General features: G+C 36.7%; 1 protein-coding gene across 1 annotated transcript in view; it reads right to left on the bottom strand.

Annotated features, from left to right (window-relative positions):
• Window positions 1–25,443, bottom strand: part of plekha2 (pleckstrin homology domain containing A2) — a 115,693-nt gene that overhangs the window by 20,191 nt on the left and 70,059 nt on the right. The window contains exons 7-10 of the mRNA XM_051922790.1: window positions 12,865–13,006; window positions 12,152–12,258; window positions 9,340–9,410; window positions 8,981–9,044 (exon numbers count right to left, since the gene is read on the bottom strand). Coding sequence (XP_051778750.1) covers window positions 8,981–9,044; window positions 9,340–9,410; window positions 12,152–12,258; window positions 12,865–13,006 — 384 coding nt within the window. The remainder of the gene's footprint in view (window positions 1–8,980; window positions 9,045–9,339; window positions 9,411–12,151; window positions 12,259–12,864; window positions 13,007–25,443) is intronic.

The raw sequence follows: 25,443 nt of genomic DNA, 5'->3' as shown, positions 1-25,443 counted from the left end.
CAGTGTATAGTGCCAACTATAAAATATGACACATAAAATAAAGAATGACTGATTAAAGATGAACCAGGTAAGCCAAGTGTCTGAATACCCAAGAGCAAAATCTCTCGCCCCTCTTCTTTTTGTGTAATTTTTTTGTCTCCTACAAACATTTTTTCACCATACTTGATTGGTTGTGGAATTTCTGAAGTGAAATTTGCTATCTGCTGCTCCTTCAGCCAGCCCTACAATAACAGAAAGTGGCAGGAAGTGGGCGTATAAGCCCAGGCCGAACAGCCAGTCAACACCTTTCAATATATAGAAATATATAACTTTCTATATATCCTTGTTAAAGTGTACATGAACAGTACACACACTAATTTACTTCAAACAACTATAGGTTCTTTGCTCAAATTATGTTTTCTTGTCTAGGTTCTTCTGCAAGTCTGCTTCCAGTTTGCCACTGTGTCTGTTTCTTTTTTTTCTAATAATGAAGAATTTTATCCATTGAAGCAGCTGTTTGTTTTACTATGAAATTTTAATGTTTTAATTATGACATAAAAAGGTAGATGAATGCCATACTAGAGAGACAGACTGCTAGATGCTATTTTGCATTCTTATGTAGAGAAAAGAATATTACAATGAATCTACAGTGTACCACTGGTCAAGACCAAATATAAGCAACCTGACTAACAAGTCACCAAATGAACAGAAAGGTAGCCAAATGACAATGAAATTTGTTTCTTGAGACATATGATATGTTCAGCATTTCTGTGGCAATTCAGGATACAGCCACCTTCACTCCTTTTCAGAATTCTGGATTTACAACCTGCTGGCTACCCCGTCCTACACAGATATAATGTCACCAATAGTTTCCACAGCCTACTTGCCTGTGAGCAGAATTTCTACTTACTAGCATTTTAATCAAGCATATTATTCTTTTATTTTTTCTTTGTTTTTGTATTTTTGAAATAATAATTTCAGTAATAATTTAATTTGAGTATTTATAAATATGGTACATTCTGGTTTACTTCCACTTAATATTCCCTAATAAATTTTAGTTTCTTTATCTTTTTTGTACCCTGTTCTATTCCAGTTGTCTGTTTTGCTAGGAGTATTTATGATGATTAGTCACTATCTTTATCTCAGAAACGTATCGGCTCACTGTTGACAGGGGGAATCTTGTGTTTTGGACATACCAAGCTTCATGGCAGGTTACAGGCCAGGGTCTCTGAAATGTTTGATCTTAGCCTTATTTAGAGAAATAAGGTATGGTAGTGGAAGGGAACCAAGAGTTAGTCACATTCACCTTATTCTTTGCTCATATTACTATTTTGAGGCATTGCCTGTTACACTACTGTTTGTGGGGTTTAGCAGCTGAAACGTTTTGGTGGTATGGTGACAAGACAAAATGTTGAATTTCATTAAAGTTAAAAATTGAAAAAGATATTATTAGTTTGTCATGTTATTATTCTGTTTGAGAAGAAAATTAACACTAAAACACATATAATATTGACAATTTCTTTTGTAAGCAGAAACATTAAAGGTCTTACACACAAACTTAACAGGAAAAAAGCACTTTCACATTTTAACATTTTAAAATGTAATATACTTTTTAAGTAGGAGACCCAATTAAAAAGTGAGGCCCCAAAACAAGTTTTTTAACCCTAAGTATGTTAAGAGAGACCAGGGGCCTCATGTATAATGCCGTGCGTAGAATTCACACTATAACATGACGTATGGACAAAAGCGGAAATGTACATGCGCACAAAAAAATCCAGATGCATAAATATATGCGTTTGCCAATTTCCGCGTTCTTCCGCTACATAAATCCCGGTCAGCGTGAAAAGTAACACACGTCCCTGCTGTCCCGCCCCAACTCCTCCCAGAATTACACCTCTTTGAATATGCAAATCAATACAAATAGCCCTTAAACTCAGCCTTCTGTGAAAAGACAATGGCAAAAGCGCAGGGGAAAATTGAAGAATTTCAGCGAATACCAAGTGGAGGCAAGGAAAAACTTACTATTTGGTGGTTTAAACAGTGGTATAAACAACAAAAGGAAGTTGATCGAGTGACATAGAGTGTCGGAGTAACTCAAAAGTTCAAGTTCACAAAGTGGCACAGTGCCCGAAATAAAAAAGAAGCCGTCAGATATCAAAGTCACCGTGAAAAGGTGAGTCGTAGCCCACCGTCTGAGTGTCATATGAAAGCTTATTAGGGTACAGAGAAAAAAAATAGGCACACAGTGGGGAAAAAAGCACGAAATGTCAACTTTAATCTCGAAATTTCCTCTTTAATCACGTAGTTTATTTTGTCATTAAAGTAGAACATCATAAACTTCATCTTAAAATCATTTAATTTACTAGTTTCTCAAATCCCATCGTAACTAAAGTAGCACGTTAAATGCTTTGTTTTGTATTTGATCTTCTATGTGCACTACCTGCTTCTTAAATGGGCTTTCTCTTCCTCTTCCAGGACACAGAATCCATTACATTCGTAATATTACAGCTCTCTGAATAATTAAAATACTGAGATGTATACGTGATATCATTTTCATAATGATAGGAGTTAAAGCATGTTATTAAACATGGGAACACGGTGGCACAGTGATAGTGGCGATTGTTCTTGCCTCCTGCAAGATGCTAGCTGCGCCATGCGTGACCTTCGATGAAATAATTTATTGCAGAAGTACTGTCTCTTTCAAACATACTAACCCCCAATTCCTGTCCTTTCTTTTCTTTCTTCAAGTAACCAATCGCCACACAATCATCTCTGTAATAGATGTTAGAACGCCGATTCTTCAAAACTTTTAAGGAACATTGAAATGTCTTCGTAGTACATGTTTAATTATTCTATCCATCCGTCCGCAGTGTCACGCCAGCCCCAGCAAGAATACAGCGCGAGGCAGGAATAATCAGGACGCCAGCGACACCATGTCCTCACATGTTTAATCAGTAACAATATAGATTATTTAAATGATGTTAACATTTTGTCTGTATATTTTGATGCATTTCATCTTAAAAATGATATCAGCATCATATGTAAATACATGCTTTATAAAGTGGAGCAGGTTGTACAATATTATAACTGTATCGCAAGTTTACAGTGAGGTAATTGTACTTGTAAGTACAAACAGTTCTATAAGGAGCACTTGATGGATTGATTGAGTGCGTTCATAGTTCTTGGGATGAAACTGTTTCTGAACCGCGAGGTCCGTACAGGAAAGGCTCTGAAGCATTTGGCAGATGAGAGCAGTTCAAATAGTGAATGGCTGAGGCAGCATGTGCTTGATTCTATATACCGATAATTCTCTTTCCGATCAGCTGCTCCAAGTGGTGCAGTGAGAGTAACAACGCTAAAGCAGCTATGGTATTTGGAATAGTTTGGCCATTCCGTGGACAAGAAATATTGTTACAGGTTAATTATAATCAGATGCCTTAAACTAATAAACAATATGAGGTTAATTTCAGTGCATTTATAAAGCCGCGTCAGGGATGTGGATCTGAACAAGAAAGGGAAACCACACTGGAATAGTAGCACTGCTTTGACGCTGGGTGCCGCCAGTTTGAAAATCGAACTTGCATACGCCGGGGTTTGAGCTAGCGTGAAAATGTATGTGGCTTTACGCCAAGTTTAGGTTTTATACATCGCGACTTGAGCGTGGAAATGGGCTTACGCAACATTTTTGTGTGTACACACAGTTTCTACATGAGGCCCCAGATGAGTTGCCATTTTGTTTCAAAATCAACCCCTTAAAAATTCTGTTGAGATGAAAGGTTCTGTATTATGGTGGTAGGGAAACTGAAACTAAATAAATTCTGGCTGATATAATCCAAGAGTAGATAATCAACATTTTACTGCTTTAAGTTTTTGCACTAGTTCCCAACATAAGTTTAAAATGCAGGAGGTCACCAGAATTAATTAATGAAATTTCTAAGACTGTTGAAAATATGCCCAGCTCTGCACTCTAAAAAATGTTACTACTGTTAGAAATAAAACATTTGACCAAAAGAGAAACAACACATGTAATTTTAAACCTGCATCATACAGAAAAGACTAATGAGATTTTACTTCAGCAAATATACAGAAATAAAGTACAGAATGAAATTGCATTTAACAATTTCTTGGAACTAAGCTTAGCATACACAAAGAAATAACTAGCATGTTTAAGGAATACTGTATGACTTTATATGTATTGGAATGTAGTGAGGGGGAGGCTTATACCAATGATTTCTCTGATAAACAGCAAATACATCAGCTCAACACATTGTGCAAAATCCAAGATATTTTAAATTCCTCACAAAGCAGGGCAGCTGAAGTCCACACAACTACCTGACAGAATTATACACAAAGCTGTCTGTTAAATTAACTCTGTTAGTTGTTATGTATTTTAAGGAATCTAGGGAATATAACTTTTCCAGAAACATTAGACCAGACATCAGTTACTGTTTTTCAGAAGAAAATTTGACACCTCTTTGATTGTGCATCCTTATAGATCAATCTCTCTTCTGAACAAGATGTTAAAATCCCCAAAAAAGTTAAATTAAATGAAATGGGAACATGCTCCCTTTTATAATATTACAAGGTCAAACTACATTTATTGAATGCAGATAGCTATTATCTAACCTTCACCAGTTGTTAAGTGAAAAACAGTATATACCCCCTATAATATCTGAGCTTCAGGAGGAATAAAAGCCTTTCAAAGAGTTCAATGGATATTTGCTTATTTTATTATTGAAATTCAGTTCAAACATAACAGGAGTATTTGGATGAAATTATTATACTCCACTCCAGAATCCTCTGCTCATATATTAAAACCCTGACTATCGATCTCCAAAGATGGCCATCTTTTCAACTTACTGTACTTTGGTCAACATAAATTCTCTTACTAAATGAATTTCCTTAAGGTCATATATCTTTTTAATAATAATAATAAATAATAAATTTTATTTATATTGCACTTTATATTTTAGCAATCCCAAAGTGCTTTTTCAAAGTATCCAACATATATTAACAAATCCTTTCTTTTCATAACTTTTATTATTTAGAATACAAAAAGACCCTGTATAAAAAATGAATACTCTGCAAGGCCTTAAAGCATAGCAGACATAGCAGTATAATAATTATATGTTCTAATAATTATATATTCCAGCCTTATTTAAACTACACAGCATTTAATTTATGAAATTCACTAGGCATCCTGGCATTTATTGACTTCCATAATGACAAATTGCCTGTATCCTTTAAATAACTAACTTCAAATATAATCTTTGATTCTATGAACAATTTAGAAAATGATAAAAGAAATCTGCCCAATTTACGTTTCTTCATTCAGCATCTATAATAGCTAGTAATGACTCGATACAGGTAGTATTTCCAGACAATCATCTTATTTCAGGGACTGATCCCTAGATGACCTTAGGCAACGATGGGAACAGTGCCTTTCAATTAGAATCTGAGATAAGGAGTGGCATGGATCTGTGAACAAGATACATTTCTCTTCACCTGTGCAAAGCATGGTGTAAATAGCTAAAACGTATAAATCGCACATACTTATCTCGACTAATTATCTAAAATTTATCTAGCACAAGATCCTTATTGTGAACAGTATCACCTACCACTAGCCTTGCTTGTTTTGGAATGCTCTACATTTAGAAAAAAGTACTTGCTTATGTTTCAGATAAAAAATATTCTTAATCCTTTAAGAGCGTTACTTTCAGTAACACTAGATGGAGTAACATTATGCAATGAAAAATCTGTTGTGATATCCTGCAGTACATAGTGATAACTTATTTTATTCTGCTGCAAGAATAACCAACCAACCAATACACCAAGGTTATTATAGTTTTTCCTTTTTATATTAGTTTTTATTTCTATATTTTTTCTGACCTTGCTTGGAAATTCAGTTTAGTTTTAGTTTTCCTTCATCGTGTATTTTTAGTTTTAGTTTAGTTTTTATTTCACAAAGACATTTCTATTTTATTTTTATATATATTAGTTTCAGTTTTAGTTTTAGTAATTATGGCATGGAGCGCCTACGTAGTTAGTTTTGTGTCACAATCAGACAGAACTGTACACTTAACAGATTTGGATATGAGTTTAATGTTAGTGGAAGCTTACTACACTGCCTTGTTTATTATCTGGTTTTGTTTTTGTCTGATAAAAACAAGCATAATCAAATCTAGACACTGAATATGAACAATTTTACACAATTTTATAATTTTTAAAATATATTCTCATGAAAATCACAGGGGCTTTGGAAGAACAGGGCTCCTAGACTTGAATGAGTGTGCAGACCCCACCTAGCTGTACTGAGGGAAACAAAGAACAACAAGTATGTAGTATCAAGGTTAGGGGCAGTGAGTCTTGAATAGACCACCATAAAGGACAGTAAACCCATAAGCAGAGCAAGAGCAGGTAATAGGAGTACAGACAGGCATAAAACAACAGAGACTGCGTCTGAAATTAAGAACAATATATACAGTACATTATCTAAACCTGTTTATCCAGAGTAGGATTGAAGGAAATCTGGAGCCTACCGCAGCAGGTTTGGATGCAAGGCAGGAAAAATCCCTGGTATGCAATATGTATGATAAGGCTGATGTTAAGAACAAAAATATGATATTTCAACTATCTATTTTGAGAGAGAGAGAAAAACATTGAAAAAAGGGAGACAAATATTTTAAAATATAATTCTGCTAATGGATTACTTTCACAGTATCAGGTATTTTGAGTTGTGAATATGAACTAAAAAAGATAAATTAATAAATATGGAATAAATACAAAAAAAACCCATTAGTATGTTTGGTTTTTCATCAGTTGTCAGACTCTACCTTTGTTTGTATCGCTTCGTTGTTAAACGATGTTTTTAAAGCAAAAGTGATTGGTTAGCAACAATATGCTGATCTTGTATGATGGACCTAGTCAGTCTCTCGATCAGTGCCGTTTTATTTTCAAAAACCAGGAGTGCTCTCCCCTCGACTTTCTTGTATACTCAGATATGGGGATGGATATTTGAGGAGTAAACCGCAAGACAATGATTATATTTTTATATTATGTACATTAAGGAACCATCAACAACAAATCAAATTAATAATATATTGAACAAATATTATACTGCGGTGGGCTGGCGCCCTGCCTGGGGTTTGTTTCCTGCCTTGCACCCTGTGTTGGCTGGGATTAGCTCCAGCAGACCCCCGTGACCCTGTAGTTAGGATATAGCGGCTAGGATAATGGATAGATGGACAATTATTATAAAAGTAAAGTTGAATAAATCGGACTCTGCAGCTGTATAAATAAAAAAAAAAATTAAGTATTTGTTCAGGTAAAGTACCACTTCCGGTTGATGGATTGGCCCAAAAGTTAATACAGATCTATAATTGTGGTGTAACAACCACATGCCGAATTTCATCCATCTTATCTAGTTGTGTTTTTGAATTATTGTGTTTACACACACACAAACACACACACATACACGCGCGCCGCGTACACGCACAATTCCAAAAACAGTATTGTTGGACACTGGTTAGTCTATAACGTCAAGATTCATCAAAATATCGAGGTCGAATTTTTTCATGATTACTATACTTTCTCATACACTTCGTATATGAGAAAGTAAAAAACGATTTCTCCTGTGCGAAGTGGCAGGTGAATTGCTGTCAACAAAAAGCAGACACCTGAGAAATAAACTGGAACGCTACTCACTCGTGATTTTTTTTGTCCATATGGTAAACGTTTTGTTGACCAGCAAATTCTGATTTCAGCCGTTTGAATTACATCTTGATATACAACGAGCACAAAGAAAGGCGACACGCAAATCGCTTTCTATTTCTCACGCTTTACACACCCGCACTCAGCTTGCTCTGTCACCGCAAATGCTGTGTGAACAGCCACCCTCCGTCACCAGCCGCCATTCACTGGATGAATATATGTGGGCGGCCCGTGGTGGATGACTTTCTGTTTTAGAGAAAACTTAGAAGGGTTAAAGACCAACGGCAAGAATATTCATTCAAAAACTAAAAATATTTTAGTAAATTATTGTTTTATTTCAGTCAGTCTTTCCAGCTACTTTAATAGTTTCGTTTAGTTTTAGTTTTTCATTTCGGTTGTTAATTATTTTATTTCAGTTTACGAAAATGTTTTTTAATAATAGTTTCAGTTTTGATTTTAGTTTTCGTTAACTATAATAACCTTGCAATACACAATGGCAAAATTATGTAAATTTTTTATTTTATCTAATATTAGAAAAAATAAAATAATCCCAGACAAGGAAAAGTCCAAAGCTTTTCCATAGTTTGACAGAATTAATTCATTAATCCTATTCTAAAATAAACACATAGGGTCTTGGCTTAGCCTTTCTTCCGACTCAAGATATATATATGAAAAAGTACTTTACATTATAATCTCTGTTCATATAGCTCTCTGAATTAGAAAGGTGTTGAGGCTGACTTAATTAAATTTAATTTGAAACAAAAATGTTTGGAATGATTTAATGTAGTAATTTTCTTATTGTAATATGATTAACAACATCAATAAAATGTAAAAAATAATTATAATAATTAGGCATGTTATTCAGTGATTATAAAGTTAATTTCAGTAAAAAATAGCAAATGCAAAACTTCACAAGAACTAGACTTGTAGCACATTATACTATAGCATGCTGTCTGCTTTCAGTAATTAACACTTCAATTTCTGCATGAACTTCAGATTTCTTAGCACTCCTAAACTTACGATAGGGATAACAAAATTCTCAAGGCTGCATTACCCTCATTTACAGAGAATATCTTCAGTCTACATCTGGTTCATCTTTTAAAATTCCAGGTTATGTGAATATTAAAGCTGAAATCCAGGCAAATCATGTAAGAGACATTTTCACATGTTTTAACTAATATTTTTCAAGGTCAGAAAAATTGACCACTTTTACAAATAATAATTAAAAATAAAACATTTTCTAAATGGCACCTTGTACAATAGTATCACTATGCACTTCCAGTGCTCTTACCTGAATGTAGAATACTCTGGAGCTTGTAATTATTTCAAAGAGGTTGTCCCTTGTTAAGAAATCACTGCAAAAAGAAGAAAATTCAACCTTGTCTCTTAGGTACATCTCTGCTACATACACCATCAAATATAACAGGCTGTGCTGTATGACTGAACTCTTTTAAAAAAGTTTTATTTCTGAATAGCAATATTTTAACACTTAGCACTTCAGGTAACCAAGTTATTTAACAAATGATTCATTCCTGTGTTTTGCATTTACTGAAGAGTAGAAAAAAGGATAATTGTGTCCAACAGTGAAAAATGTTGGGAGTCAATCATATTATAGTTAAACAGATGAACTATTAGAAAAAAACAACTCACCCAGATTTAACAAGACACTCATGAACCTTTTGTACATCCTTTAAAGGAACTGAACGAAGTGGATCCTTGTCCTAATAAAAAAAAAAAAAACATTAATTTTCTCTTTAATTGTGCCTGGAAATCCCCTGATCTATAGTTGCTATGTGGTAACCATGCTGCTAACTGATAGCTGAAAACATTATGCTTTATGTATAAACTATCATTTAACTAATGAAGGGAATGGAGTGAGAGCAATAGAATTGAAAACACACACAGAGTTTGGGTCTTTAAAAAGCTGATTAGAGTGAGCACTTGGTGTGGAGAACCATGTATAACTGCAGAATAAAGGGACACTCCGGTTACATCATTTGATAAATTAATTTTTCATGTCTTAAATATCACAAATATGGCATATTTATACAAAAAAGTTCCGTTAACTTATTTCATTCATACTGACAGGATAGGCTCCAGTCCCCATGACTCTGAACTGGATTACAAGAATAATGCTAAACAGAGATGACTAACAAAACCCAGAGTGAGAATTAACCAATACAAAGCATACTGTCCATGCCCATCAGTACTCCAGTTCTTGGTAAATTACAGCTATTAGCTTTGGCCATATTCTGAATAATACTGCAACTGTGCTATGTTTGCAAAGTGCTCATGAAACACTCTTGCATTTTGTATTTGTTCAAAGGTATGATGTCCTAATGGAAGTTAGAAGTAGGACCTGACGGCAAGAGAAACTTCCCCCGTTTCTGAGTGTTTCTGATCCCAGTGAGTACCTGGATAATTTCCCTAGTCCACTCACTAATCCTCACTACAAGTGATGGCCCAGTTTGGTAACTGATCTGACATATCTCACCTCCCAACATATATATTTGGCAGTTCACCTCAGCAAAATACTGTCATTCTATATAACTTCATAGGATAGAAAAATTTATTGCAGCTGTCTCTATAGGTGCTGGCTGAAAGCATATTTGTATCTGATGAATTGATTGTTGTACATGACATTCACAAGTTGCAAGAAAATTACAATGAAGTGGAATGATTTTCTTGCAGCTGAGGACTTTCTCTAAACCTCCTCTCAGAAATGTACATTCTTTTTATTTATAGGGGAAGGAGTCATATTTGGAAAATTTAGAGGGAATTATCAGGCTGGTCTTTTTGACTGACATCACATGTGTCATCTGAACAAAATCTCTGAAGCGTCCAAGTAATGTGTTACATGGGATATAAGCATTACAAAAACAACATCAAAGTCTTTATAAAATTGAGTGAAGTGACCACATACTGTAAAACCCACATTGGGGAAGTGTTACATTTGCTAATGGACAAGCTCAAATTGAGATTCTAGGATGTGATAGAGTGAGAGTAGTTTTTAAGTTTTATTAATAACACCTTTTCTGTGACTGTGTCCCCCCTGACTGCAATCACCAGTCAGCTCTGACCTGTTAAGTGTACTGCACTGGAAAGTAAAATTATTGGCCATCAAATAAATGCCTACAGAAGATGAGTTAGCTACATCAAATCAAATCAAATTTTGTCCCATACAAATTATACATACAGTACAACTGTATCGCAATGCTTAGTTGCTAAACTCCAATGACTGTGTCTTTAAGAAGAATATAAAGGACAATAAAAATAATACATGGCTTTATAAATATCAAAAACCATTAACAGAATTATAAATATGTGATAAATAATAACTGAATAATTACCTTAATAATTTAAAGTAAGAGAGTTATGAATAGGGCACCTTTTAATTCTAGACACTTTTCTTATTCAAGATGTGAGTGGACTGTGGGAAAAACCTCCTCCTCAATGTCTTTGACCTAGTGTTTAGGTTGTGGTAGCGTTTATGTGACCACAGCAAAAAAAGAGGCCATTGTTGGAATGGCTGGTGTAGTGGATAATTGTCTTTGCCTTGGTCCAAAATCACTTGGTATAGATGTCTTGGAAATTTGAGAGTGCACACTCAGTGATGTGTTCAGTTGTCTGCACCGTTCTCTGCAGAGCTTTGCAGTCCTGCTGTGTGCTTCTCCCAAACCAGGGGACAAAACAGATTAACCAATGTACATGTGGAATGACTAGAAAAAACTGCCACAAATAACTACAAATACAAATGTATGGCTATCAACCATATTCTACTGGTGTATGTCATCATTAAGGTAAACCTATTTATTTTAGCTGATATTTTGGTTAAAGGTCATTTATGTTGGTTTCCTCAGTGTGGCTCTCTATTTTATTGTCTCCTGCCAATGTGGTTCTTGTGGAAAAAAAATAAAACTGTCAGAACCACTGAGTCAAGACTCTGCACTATACATCACAAGACTGTTTTATTTAGGTCATACCAGGAACTCACTGTATTAACCTCTGGAATTCACTTAAACTTCTTGTCCTCTAATTCCAACATTTGTGCCATTGTGAATTACACAAAATAAAATTTTAAAATTAATATAAATAACACTTTTTTAGTAGATAAAATATGTTTTATTTCAATACCTAAACACAGAATTGCAAAGAAACACAGCATTTTGTTAGTCATGTTATGCAAAGAAGTAAAGGCTATGCTTGGCCAATTTCAAGACAGGTGACACTGTGTTTTCTTCACATTTGAATGACTCATTTATATATACATATTTAGCCACATTTTGCATGGTAATAATTATTTCAGATTGTTTTCATTAATTTAAGTACATTTTTACATGCAGTGTGTGAATATCTGTGCATTTCACATTAGCAGATTCCATTCTCTATGTGTGGCTTTGAGTTTGAAAGTATTGTTGGTAGAATACAAAGCCACACTGACTAGAAAATCTACCTTACTTACCGTTTCACATTTGAAGTAATTCACAGAGGTCTCATCTAGTGTAAAGAATCTTCTCTTCCAGTTTTTTCTCTGTGAACCACATTTAAGAATGGTTAGTTTCTGAAAGTCTTTATGAAATCAAACACATTTCAACATCTAATGTTTCACAGCCCTTACTATTCAATATTGACATTAACCAGAAAGACTGCTTTATATTTCCATAATAAGAAACAGCAAAAATGGGGCAAAGCCTTATTTAACAGTTCTCTAGTTGAAGCCTACTGAAAGTCATTCAACTTATAGCGCCTCATGTGTAATAGGGCATTACTGTCACGTGTACAGAGCACGGAGAAATTTTTATTGGTATGTGCTACAACATGCAGTATGCTCCCATTCTCTGGTGTGAATATACATATCTTACCTCAAAACATGCTGTCTTCATTACCTGAAATAGCTGCGTATACTGGCTGCTCCACTGCCTATCATAAAATGTTTCACTCTTAGTTACTACCACAATGTCAGTTTCTTCCTACATACACTTGTGTGGCCAGTTTAGGTGCTTTACTCAAATACAGCAAGTATGTTACACTTCAGAATGGTTTTCTTTATGTAGATATTAATTAATCTGTACTGTGCATACTGTCTGTAGCTTTCATATTGATTCGCTTGGCAGTAGCAAATAAAGCAGCTACCTGAAAGCAGACACTGTCAAAATTTGTTACAGATACACTCACCACATTCCCCCTGTTTAACACAGTATCCACTTTTGATGACACCAGGTCGGCTAGGACTAGAGAAAGGGATGTGGCTCTGACAGCGTTTAAGGCCAGTATGGACTGGTAAAGGTTCTCGTCCCTCAGCCTCCTCATCTTCATTCTGTGGACAAAAACACACACAAATACATGAGGTTTATTTGTGTCATGTACTGTGTGAGTTCCAAGACATGCTCCCATCATCCACCTATGAACACCAATACATGTATTATTGAATAAAGATACATTTACTAAATTAACAAAACTTATCATTCGTAATTAATTTTCTTGAGGAATATGTTCTCTTTCAGGACAAAGACATGCTGTTAAATGAATTGCGGATTTTAAATTACAAATGTCTGCATTATGGTGGACTGATTGGATGTGCCACATGTTCTTATCCTGCAGAGGAAAACCCTATATGGAAACTGGATTGACAGATTAATTTTTGGCACATTTTGTTCATTTGATGATGAAGCTTGGCATGGTGAGGGTCACTCATTAATGTGTTCCTTTTCTATGCAAATGATTTGTTTACTTTGTTTTTGTGGGTCAGAGCCTGTCCCAGCAATACTGGGCACAAGGAATAAACCAGCCTAGGATAAGGGTCTAGACCATTAAGGTGGAGTAACACTAACACACACTGATTTAGATTTTTTTATTAATGTAATTTGTGTATCTTTTGTGGTGTTGGAGGAACCAGAGAATGTGAAAACCTCACAACAACTGTGTCTGTGCTAGAATTGGAATATAGAATCGAAGAGGTATCAGGCTTCAGTGGGCCAAATCATTATCTAATGAATCAATTGAAACATCTGTATCAATATTTTTCACAAAAAATTTAGCATAGGAGCCACTGTCTAACCCAATACTAATGGATCGTAAGTGAGAATGTGTACAACATAGACACACATCACTACAATTTGTGCACCTGAAAGCATGTCTTCAGACTGTTAGGGACAATATACTGGGACAATATCTAAACCATATTCTATCTAAACCATACAATAAACTGGATTTCAGTTTGGATTACGACAATTCAACGTATTGTTGTACATTATAGTACAAATGAATAATATTTGTTGTTAGTACTACTGGTACAATGACAATAAAATATACAGTATGCTAGAACAAATGAGCAGACACAAACTTATTAACAAGAATAAATAAATAAAAAACAGAAAGTAATATGTAATTGCTTTAAAGTAAAAATAAGTTAATAACTATCAGATATCCATATTACTACACGAGAATGGTAAACCGGATATGGACATAGGGACCTGCCCGTGGACGCAGGAGACATAGTGCGCAGGCACACAAAGCCCCCCCGCCCCAGAGCAAAACGGGAGAGACTACAAACCATCTGACATGCCGCAAGCAGGATAAAGCGAGGTCAGAAACAAAAGACAGAGTAGGAAACAAAGTAAAACGTCATAAAGAGGTTAAAGAACGGGGACAAACACATGGAGAGCAGGTTACAGATGATGAAAACTGGAATGCAACAGCTTAAAAAAACCTAGGCACGAAACACATGCACAGCGAGGGACAGAATATAAAGGCGGAAACAACGACAGTTAAACGTCCACACCACACAGCGGAGGCAGACCCAGAAGGTGCAGGCGCCTACATCGCGCGTCGGAAGGCGCGGGAAAGTACGAAAAGCAAAGGCGCCTACACAGCATGGTGAAACCCGACATAATACAGAAGGCGCAGGTGTTGCCACCATATTGTGAGTGGCACTAATGCGTAGTGAAGGCGCAGGCGTCACCGCCATATTGTGCGTGGCACTACTGCTGAGTGAAGTTAGGAATAATGTGCTGCTTGGTGTGCCACACAAACCCCCCCACAGACTACGGAGTCCATAGAGACTACGAACGACATAACCACACAAACAACAGGAGTCAGCGCCCAACCCCAGAGTAAAACGGGACAGAATACGGAGTCGAGAAAGGTTCATAAATCAAAACCCGACATAATACGCCACCCCAGAGTAAAATGGGACAGACTACGGAGTCCAGAAAGGGTCACAAATCAATTGGAGTACGGAAAGCGCAAGATAGTACGCAAACACACTACACAGCATGATCCACGCACATCTAATAACCCGCAAGCAAAAACACGATATAGTACAGAAACCCCACAAATACGGACTCCACAACATATTTGAATCACATTACAGTGATACAATATTAACAGTGCAACCACACAAAACACAGGCACAACACCTGATGGGCAATAAGAATAAACGGACCTCCGTATTAAAGGTTCGTCATCCTCACACGTGAAAACTATACAAGCATAAGTGAATCATCACATTACAGTCATACATTATTAACAATTCAACCACAGAAAACGCTACGTATTAACAGTAAGTGCAATCCATTATCCATATTACTAACGCTAAACAAGGAAGAACTAATGGAGTTACGCTCACGGCTCCAAAACAATAGACCAGATACCACTGTTAACGCAACGGGCTATATTATGTCCAAAGAATATTGATGTTGATCACATAAATAACCAAGTCATTGCATTACTTCCTGGAGAAAGCCGCCTCTTTCTAAGTACTGACAAAGTTGATTCTGAAGACGAGATTGAACATCTTAATTTCCCTTTAGAATATCTGAACACTATTAACCCAGCCGGATTACCACAACACAATCTTAACCTTAAAATCGGAACAATTGTCATGCTATTAAGAAACCTTAATACTAAACAAGGTTTATGCAACGGTACACGTTTAGTCATCAACACCATGACAGACAATGTTATTGAAGCAAAAATACTTACAGGATCACATCCTAACAATACTGTTGTAATTCCTAGAATTGACCTTACAAGTTCTGCTCTTGAATTACCATTTACACTTGGGCGACGCCAATTTCCCATTAAACCTGCATTTGCCATGACTATCAACAAATCCCAAGGACAGACCATGGACAAAGTTGGCATATGCCTCTCTGAGCGCGTATTTGGACATGGACAACTTTATGTAGCCTTCTCATGAGTTCGGCGTTCATCTGACATTAAAGTTAAAGTTATAAATACCGTACTCCAAACCAAGGAAAACTCATTCAAGGACAACAAACCATCTTTACTACAAATATTGTATATAAAGAGATATTCCAATAAATCGTTGTGATTTACCATACAATACGTTCTTTACTTCCTATATGCATCATCTACACCAGGGGTCTGCAACCTTCACTATGAAAAGAGCCATTTTGCCCCCTCTTCTCCAAAGAAAAATAGTCTGGAGCCGCAAAACATAACACAGCTGATAAACTTTTAAAAGTTTAATCTTTTTTAAGATTTTACATGTTACAACCACGGAATACAACAAACAGAAGTGCAGTGTGCATGTGTAGGGCTACTTTGAAAATAAATTAAACTGAACTATGCAGGCCTATTTGGGTCCTTCCTATACCTGTGTAAAATTAAAATAAAAACTAGCCCACTTTAATATAAATAAAACATTTAGCTGTAGCTTAGCAGCTTTAAAAAAGTAAACATAAAATTCCATTTCAGTGTGCTGAATCAACTGAAGCACCTGAACATACAAAAAAACCTACATCAGCTCCGGGTCCGAAATGAATGTGTTTTGTTTTTCTGAAAAATAATAGCTTATTAAATGCTATTGTTGTCACCTGTTTAAAGTGACTTCTGTTTCTGAAGTTCGCTGCTGATCATCTCTATGTCGGGGCTGTACAATGTGACTTTGACCTTCACACAGGACTGCAGGCTCTCATGTGTGAGGCGGGAGCGATATTTGGACTTTATGAAGTTCATGCTTGAGAAAACTTGCTCACTTAAGTATGTTGAGCCAAAGATGGACAGGACTCCAAATGCATATTTTTTCATGTTCATATACGTTTCGGGAATGGCACTCCATGTGTCGAAAACAAATTTGTCGGGTTTGGGGAGGGTTTTAAATATCACTCCATTTGTGCTCTTTAGCGAGAGTAGCCTTCTGACGGGTGACTTCTTCAAGATCCGCTGTCAGGCATTTGAACTTGGACACCCATTAATCTTTATCTGCTATGTCGTCCAGTTAAATTTCTAGATCGGGCTTAATTACTCCTGTGAATGCGGATGTGTTCAGCAGGGATGGGTCGACGTCCAGGGGTGTGACAGGGAAGGAGAGAGTGGTTTTTTCCTTTCTGAACTCACTGAATCTTTCTCTAAATGCAGCTTGCATTTTCTGAACAATTTCCCCGTTTGTTTTTAAAGTCGGAGAATAGATGCTCTGATATTTTTATGAACGATTCTTTCATGTATTCTCCGTCTGTGAACGGCTTACCCCTCCTTACGATCTCTTGAGCTGCCACAAAACTAGCGGCTGTAGTTGACTGTGTAGAAGTGATCCATTTTTTTGAAAGTATGTTTGCTCTGTTCACTTTCCGTGCAGTTCCGAAATTGCTCTCTTTCGCTCATCTTTTCGCTTATTTTCAGTGAATGCTGAGAGCTTGTTTTGAAAATGTCTTTCAACGTTACATTTTTTGTTGTTCGATAATTTATCGCCACATATTAAGCCACACCGGTAAGCCAGCGTCGTTGGCGGTGAAGGCAAATGCTTCTGTCCACGCAGAATTAAACTCTCTAAATTAGATGTTAAAATGTATAACAGTAGTAGTAGTAGTAAATAAACATATATATATATATATATATATATATAAATACAAGTTAAATTAAGAAATTGCCATCATTCATTTTCATGGTTTTTATTTTTTTGTCAAGGCCAAAGGGAGCCACTACAAGGAGGCTGAAGAGCCGCATGTGGCTCCAGAGCCGCGGGTTGCCGACCCCTGATCTACACCTTTACACTCTAATGTATCTCATGCATACATCAAACAATTTCGCGTTTTCCCAACACCAGGGGTTGGCGAGCGAAGCGAGCAGGGGGCGGAGCCCCCTAGTAAACATACAACATAATATCATTCAGAACAAGTAACAGTAAGACAATACAAGTAATTAAGGTATGGGACAGTCAGTAAATGAATTAGTAGTGCAGATAGTCAATCCAGTACTTACATGATGAAATCTTGGATCACAAGTCAAGCAGAAGACTATATGTGAGTTAAACATTTTAATTGCCAGGGGGTAAAAACTGTTTTGGAGTATGCTGATACATCATTAAAAGCTACTGCCTATTTGATGTTGTTAAACAGTTTGATACTGAGGTATGTGGGGTCTGAGATCCAGTGTTAAAGTGGACACATTTTAACTACATGCTGCTGGGCCTTATGGTATGGCATAGTGCAGTTGCCACAACAGACTATGATGTAACTAAGAAAGCTTCATACTCAAAAAGACAGGAAAAAATAAAAACAACAAAAGAAAACTTTACATCCCTTTGCATTTCATGAGACCCACTTAGTGCTACCTTTCAAAATTGCACTCCCTGCTGTTCTCACCCAGCTGTGATCCTCTGTCTGACAAATGTGCACAGTAGATCTGCACATCCTGTGCTGCTCTCCCATGCAGCTGGGCCAGAAGTTAAGATGAAAGCAGGTTACTGTCTTCTTTACCGTTAAGTTTCAGTTCACTGGGTTATCAGTTTCCTTTGCTGACTAACATGTTAACTTCTCACTTGTACCTGCACAGTAGTCTTCCAATTGTGCATTTCCTTATTTTACTCAATAAGACAGTTTGTAAATTCTCACTTTATGTTGTATTGCTTTGTTTAAAGTGAAAAAGTATGAGTTTTCTTTCTGGAAAAACAATTTACATATCAATGCAGTTTTATGCAATGTGCAACAAGTTTGTCTTGAGTGCCACTGTAAGGCAAAGCAAGATCAGTAAGCATCTCACCAGATGTTCTTATCAATTGGAAATGGCATGTTTTGTACCATGGTGATAGTGATAATCCTGAAAGGAAACGCTGTAGGCAAGCAAAATCCCTTTACCCCATTCTGGCATGTTGTTGTTTTAGTCTGGAGTAAATTGGCAAGGTAGACAGATAAAAATGCACAAACCTGCAAAAGTGATTATTTTATTCTTTTCAGGTATCTGAACAGATACTGACATTGACTCAGAAACAGGAAGCATGACAATACCTTAGAAGAAAATATGGAACAAAACAAAAACAGAAAAACGAATAATACATAGTTTAATGAGAAAAGGAACCATAGAAGAACAGGTGAAAGAAGCAATATAGTATGTGGGAAGTTACTTGGCAAGACATATGAAATACTGTATATAAATCTAACCAGAATTTTAAAGAGGTATAGCAAAAATAATTTGAATTATACTGGCTGGCTGTTGTCTTAACTTGATACTGAAAAGAAAGATTTTGGCTACCCAAAAAATTGGATTAAGCAGGTTTACTAAATGAGCCACTGGAGCTACATAAAAGAGAGTAGGACAAATATATGGTAAAAGCGAAAGAAAAATTGATTTAAATTATCCAGCTTTTAAAAATATTAAATAATGTTAAAAGAAACAGAACACAGAGATTTTAAAAAATACAGTATGGTAGAGGATTGATCATTGGACTGGATGATGGAGATATAATGTAAACCCTAAAGCAAAAGTGATGAGACAAAAGTATAGGCAAAGGAACAGCAAGGCCAATGGAATAATAAATAAACAATACATTTTAGCCAAAGAAAAAGTAGTACACTCTTTGCACCCCCTCTGATAATACAAAAGTATTTAGTTATTACAATAAAAAAGAAAGCAAAAAAGGGAGCTATATTGATCATAATATGTTAAAAAAAGGGCTGGGAATCAATTAAAAAAAATAACTAATTAATGGAATTAATCATAAAGAATCACATCTAACATTAAAACATGCAATCATAAAATAAATACATATACTATAAAGTAAATACACACTGAATCCCAAAATTAATGTAATGTAGTATCAGCACAAAGGAATTTTTAAAAACCTAATGGCATAGTTTAAACTTAAACAATAATCTGAAACCTGACCTTTTAACAAAATACTACTTCAGAAAGTACAACCTGAACTTGAAAGCCTTCCTAAAAGAAAAGTTGAAAAGAAGGCAATAAGAAAATGAGGCAAATGTATTAATTCTCAGATTGCCATAGTATATGAGACACAGACATGTCAAAGTAAAATTAAATGATCAAAAACGACTGTAGAGTTTGAAGACTGAATTAACTGAAATAAGCACTTAAATGGCCATACATTAAAACTTGTGTTAGAACTCCGCAAATGCCATCCTCAATTGATTATCACCATCAATGACTTTATAATAATACTCTACACAAGTGTTTTTCAACTGGTGCACAATGAGAGCTACCCAGGTGTACCATATAGGACCGCCTGTATGAGCGGACAAAGGAATGAAGCAGCTGGGAAAATGCGCCCAAAGTGCTCATTAAGTATTGTGTCTTTGAATGCCAACCTCCAAGATGCTTTTCTTTTTTTTTTTTTTGCCGGTGTCTCTGATAGTCCTGCCCATTTGGACAGTTTAGAAATTGTTTAGATGTAATACTTTTATGATAGGTACAATCGTGGTGTGCCTTGGAAATTTTTTGGTTACAAAAAGTGTGCCACCACACAAAAATGGTTGGAAAATACTGCTCTACCTATACCTTTGCTCGTAGCACTCTAAAAATGTTTGCCGTAGCTGCCATACTGCTTTAAAACTGACACCATGGTGCATGGACCAAACTACTGTATACCAGTCCAGAACCTTCAGTTTGTATTAACATTATTTCAGACTAGGGCGGCACGATGGCACAGAGGGTAGCGCTGCTGCCTTGCAGTTAGGAGACCCGAGTTTGCTTCCCGGGTCCTCCCTGCGTGGAGTTTGCATGTTCTCCCCATGTCTGTGTGGGCTTCCTCCGGGTACTCCAGTTTCCTCCCACAGTCCAAAGACATGCAGGTTAGGTGCATTGGCGATTCTAAATTGTCCCTAGTGTGTGCTTGGTGTGTGTGTGTGCACGCCCTGTGGTGGGCTGGCGCCCTGCCAGGGTTCGTTTCCTGCCTTGCGCCCTGTGTTGGCTGGGATTGGCTCCAGCAGACCCCTGTGACCCTGTAGTTAGGATATAGTGGGTTGGATAATGGATGGATGGATGGATTTCAGACTACTGCAAACTAGAACGTGGTACTAGACAAGGATGCCCTTTGTCACCACTGCTTTTTGCAATCGCCATTGAGCCACTGGCAGTTCACTGTGTGATGGATTGCCGGCTTCGTATTCCAGCCCTCACCCCCAGGCCGCCAGGAGGAGCTCTCCCAACAGCATGGACGTGCCCCGAATTCCAGCAGGGCCTCATGGACTATGTAGTTTTTATACACAGCCCTGCTGGATACCTTGGGGACCACTGGAAGTCACTGTCAGGAGGCCCGTGGACTCATATGTGCCCTATAACCTGGAAGTACGTCCTGGTCACGTGAACAGGAGAGATGACGTACTTCCAGGTTGAAGAAAAAGGACTTCTACCCTGACCCGGAAGGAATAAGGACTTGTGGGTAATGGAACAGGAACACCTCCGGGTCAGGGGGTATAAAAGACTCTGGGAAAGCCCAGTACACTGAGCTGAGCTGGGAGGTAGGGTGGCTAAGTGTCTGGGAGCGGAGGAGAGAGTATTATTGTTGATTGGTTTATTATATGAGTAGTGTGGAGTGGAGGGTGCTTGGTGCACTGTATAATAAGAAAATAAAGACGTCTTGGACTTTTACCTGGTGTTTGGAGTGGTACCTGAGGGTTCAAGAGGTGGATCGATACCTCTACTGCTACAACTGTCAAAAAGCTTATGAGATAAAGGGGATCAGCAGAGAAGGACTTGAACAGAAAATTTCACTATATACAGATAATATGGTACTATATACATCAGATCCACAAAATACTATGCCTGCAGTCCTAACACCACTAACAGAATTTCAGAAGATTTCTGATCTCAGAATTAATTTGAATAAAAGTGTTCTCTTTCCGTGAACTCTCAAGCACACAATGTCTGATTGGACACCTTCTCTTTTACCATCGCAGATCAGTTTAAATACCTAGGAGTAAACATCACAAGTAAACATAAAGCTATTTATCAACAAAATTTTGCTCTCTGTATGGAAAAAATTAAGCAAGAATTGCATAAATGGTCTACCCTCCATCTCACTTTAGCTGAAAGAATTAACACTGTCAAGATGAATATCCTTAGTAAGCTTCTTTTTCTATTTCAAAACACTCCAATATACATCAGTAAATCATTTTTTAAGAAGTTAGATTCAACCATAACCTCATTTATTTGGAATTCAAATCATACACATATCCAAAGGGTGACCCTACAAAAAGGCCTAAGGCAGAAGGTCGCATGGCTCTACCTAACTTTCAAATTTATTACTGGGCAGCAAATATACAAGCTATAAAAACCAAGACAAACAAATGAACATACACAGGCTTGGTCCGCAATAGAGATAAAATCCTGCAGTACTTCTTTATATTCCTTGCTTTGTACCCCAGTAAGTACAATTTATCGCCAATATACTAACAACCCAATTGTGCTTCATTCACTTAGAATATGGAACCAATGTAGGAAGTACTTCAAGACAACGAAGCTTCTATCTGTGGCACCTCTGCACAATAACCACCTTTTACACCCTCTTAAACGTACACAGTTTTTAATGTCTGGAAAACATTTGGGATTAAATCACTGTACATAGACAATACCTTTGCTTCCTACAAACAATTACACTCCAAATTTAACTTTCCAGCAGCACATTTCTTTCACTACCTCCAAATTAGAAACTTTGTTAAACAAAATTTGCCCAATTTTCCTCACCTCCCACCAACCTCTATTCCGGAAAAAATATTTATCTGTCTTGAGAACTCAGAAACCATTTCTGCAATATATAAAAACCTTTTAAAGTCCCTCCCTTTCAAAGATCCCAGAGTACAGGGGGAAAAGGATCTCTTACTCAACATTTTAGAAAAGGAGTGGAAGGCAGCCATGCACAGAATTCACTCTAGCTCCACATTCGCAAAGCATACAATTATTCAACTTAAAATTACATATCGAGCGCATCTGTCTCGTTTAAAATTGTCCAAAAAGTTTCCAAGGCAAGATCCAACCTGTGAACTCTGCAATCAAGCTCCAGCCTCACTAGGTTACACGTTTTGGCCCTGCACCAAAATAACATCATTTTGGACCACAATCTTTAAATGCCTTTCAGACAGCCTTGGTGTCACAATCCCTCCTAATCCACTAACAGCTGTGTTTGGTCTACTTCCAGATGGGCTTAAAGTGGAGAAGAACAAACAAACTGTAATTGCCTTTACTTCACTTTTGGAACGTAGACTTATCTTGTTCAACTGAAATAATCCAATTCACCTCTTTTAAGTCAGTGGATAACTGATGTTTTATATTATTTGAAATTGGAATAAATCAAACTCTCACTTAGAGAATCCATATAAAACCTCTTCAAAACCTGGCAGGATCTAATCAAAAACATTTTAGAATAAGCCTTTAAATTGAGGAAGTAGATTCTCTTCCTTTTTTTTATTCTATTTATTTTTATGTATTTACATATCTATTTATTTGTTTATCCTACTATTAAAGTTTTATTCTGTTGGCCTAGGTCTTTTTCTCTGGGGTCAGGGTTGATTAGTTTCTAACCTAGTTTTGTAAAACTTGACTTGCTTGTACAGAATGCTATTTGATTTTAATAAGTCTAATGAAATTTAAAAAAAAAACTGGACACCTTGGATTACTTATTGATTCTTTGCATAAATTAGCAAAATTACTGCAAACTACAATAATGAGTAGGTATAATTAGAATAGGCATACTCATTACACTTCTATTTCGAAGAAGTTTGTCATTATACAGTATTAGGTCAGTAAGCACTGTGAGTTACCTAGTAGACTGGCAAGTTAAATACAGAGATACTAGAGACTTATTTTGGTTTTAATTCCAGTCAAAGAAAACGTGTTTTGCACATATATGATATGACATTGATTCAATCTTCTTACAGAAACATGACATTAAAAAAGAAAAGAAAGAGCGTATTATTTATCTTTGCTACTTTGTTTTTGTATTGCTGCAGGACTACCATAAACCCCCTTCCTCCCACCACCTTGCACCTATGTCGGTATGTATGACTCAAGGAAATGAATACTAGTACCATGTACTGACATGTGACAAGGTGTTGTGAAAAGTTTAATTTGAAACTTTTAAATAAAATTTTATTTCTAAAACTTTTTAAAGGTAGTATATACAGTTAGGTCCATAAATATTTGGACAGAGACAGCTTTTTTCTAATTTTGGTTCTGTACATTACCACTATGAATTTTAAATGAAACAACTCTGATGCAGTTGAAGTGCAGAATTTCAGCTTTAATTCAGTGGGGTGAACAAAACGATTGCATAAAAATGTGAGGCAACTAAAGCATTTTTTTAACACAATCCCTTCATTTCAGGGGCTCAAAAGTAATTGGACAATTGACTCAAAGGCTATTTCATGGGCAGGTGTGGGCAAGTCTGTCGTTATGTCATTATCAATTAAGCAGATAAAAGGCCTGGAGTTGATTTGAGGTTTGGTGCTTGCATGTGGATGATTTTGCTGTGAACAGACAACATGCGGTCAAAGGAGTTCCCCATGCAGGTGAAAGAAGCCATCCTTAAGCAACGAAAACAGAAAAAACCCATCTGAGAAATTGCTACAATATTACGAGTGGCAAAATCTACAGTTTGGTACATCCTGAGAAAGAAAGCAAGTACTGATAAACTCAGCAATGCAAAAAGACTTGGACGTCCACGGAAGACAACAGTGGTGGATGATCGCAGAATCATTTCCATGGTGAAGAGAAACCCCTTCACAACAGCCAACCAAGTGAACAACACTCTCCAGGGGGTAGGCGTATCGAAATCCATTTCTACCATAAAGAGAAGACTGCAGGAAAGTAAATACAGAGGATGCACTGCAAGGTGCAAGTCACTCATAAGCCTCAAGAATAGAAAGACTACATTGGACTTTGCTAAAGAACATCTAAAAAATCCAGCACAGTTCTGGAAAAAACATTCTTTGAACAGATGAAACCAAGATCAACCTCTACCAGAATGATGGCAAGAAAAAAGTATAGAGAAGGCGTGGAGCAGCTCATTATCCAAAGCATACCACATCATCTGTAAAACACGGTGGAGGCAGTGTGATGGCTTGGGCATGCATGGCTGCCAGTGGCACTGGGACACTAGTGTTTATTGATGAAGTGACACTGGACAGAAGCAGCCGAATGAATTCTGAGGTGTTCAGAGACATACTGCTCAAATCCAGCTAAATGCAGTCAAATTGATTAGGCGGCGTTTCATGATACAGATGCACAATGACCCAAAACATCCAGCCAAAGCAACCCAGGAGTTTATTAAAGCAGAGAAGTGTAAAATTCTTGAATGGCCAAGTCAGTCACCTGATCTTAACCCAACTGAGCATGCATTTCACTTGTTGAAGACTAAACTTCGGACAGAAAGGCCCACAAACAAACAGCAACTGAAAGCCGCTGCAGTAAAGGCCTGGCAGAGCAGTAAAAAGAAGGAAACCCAGCATCTGGTGATGTCCAAGAGTTTAAGACTTCAGGCTGTCATTATATTCAGGTCAG

This window comes from Erpetoichthys calabaricus, chromosome 1 (genome assembly GCF_900747795.2).
Source record: "Erpetoichthys calabaricus chromosome 1, fErpCal1.3, whole genome shotgun sequence".
In the NCBI taxonomy this organism is placed as follows: domain Eukaryota; kingdom Metazoa; phylum Chordata; class Cladistia; order Polypteriformes; family Polypteridae; genus Erpetoichthys; species Erpetoichthys calabaricus.
The sequence above is the reverse complement of the archived record's forward strand: the minus strand, read 5'-3'. Positions and strand labels throughout refer to the sequence as shown.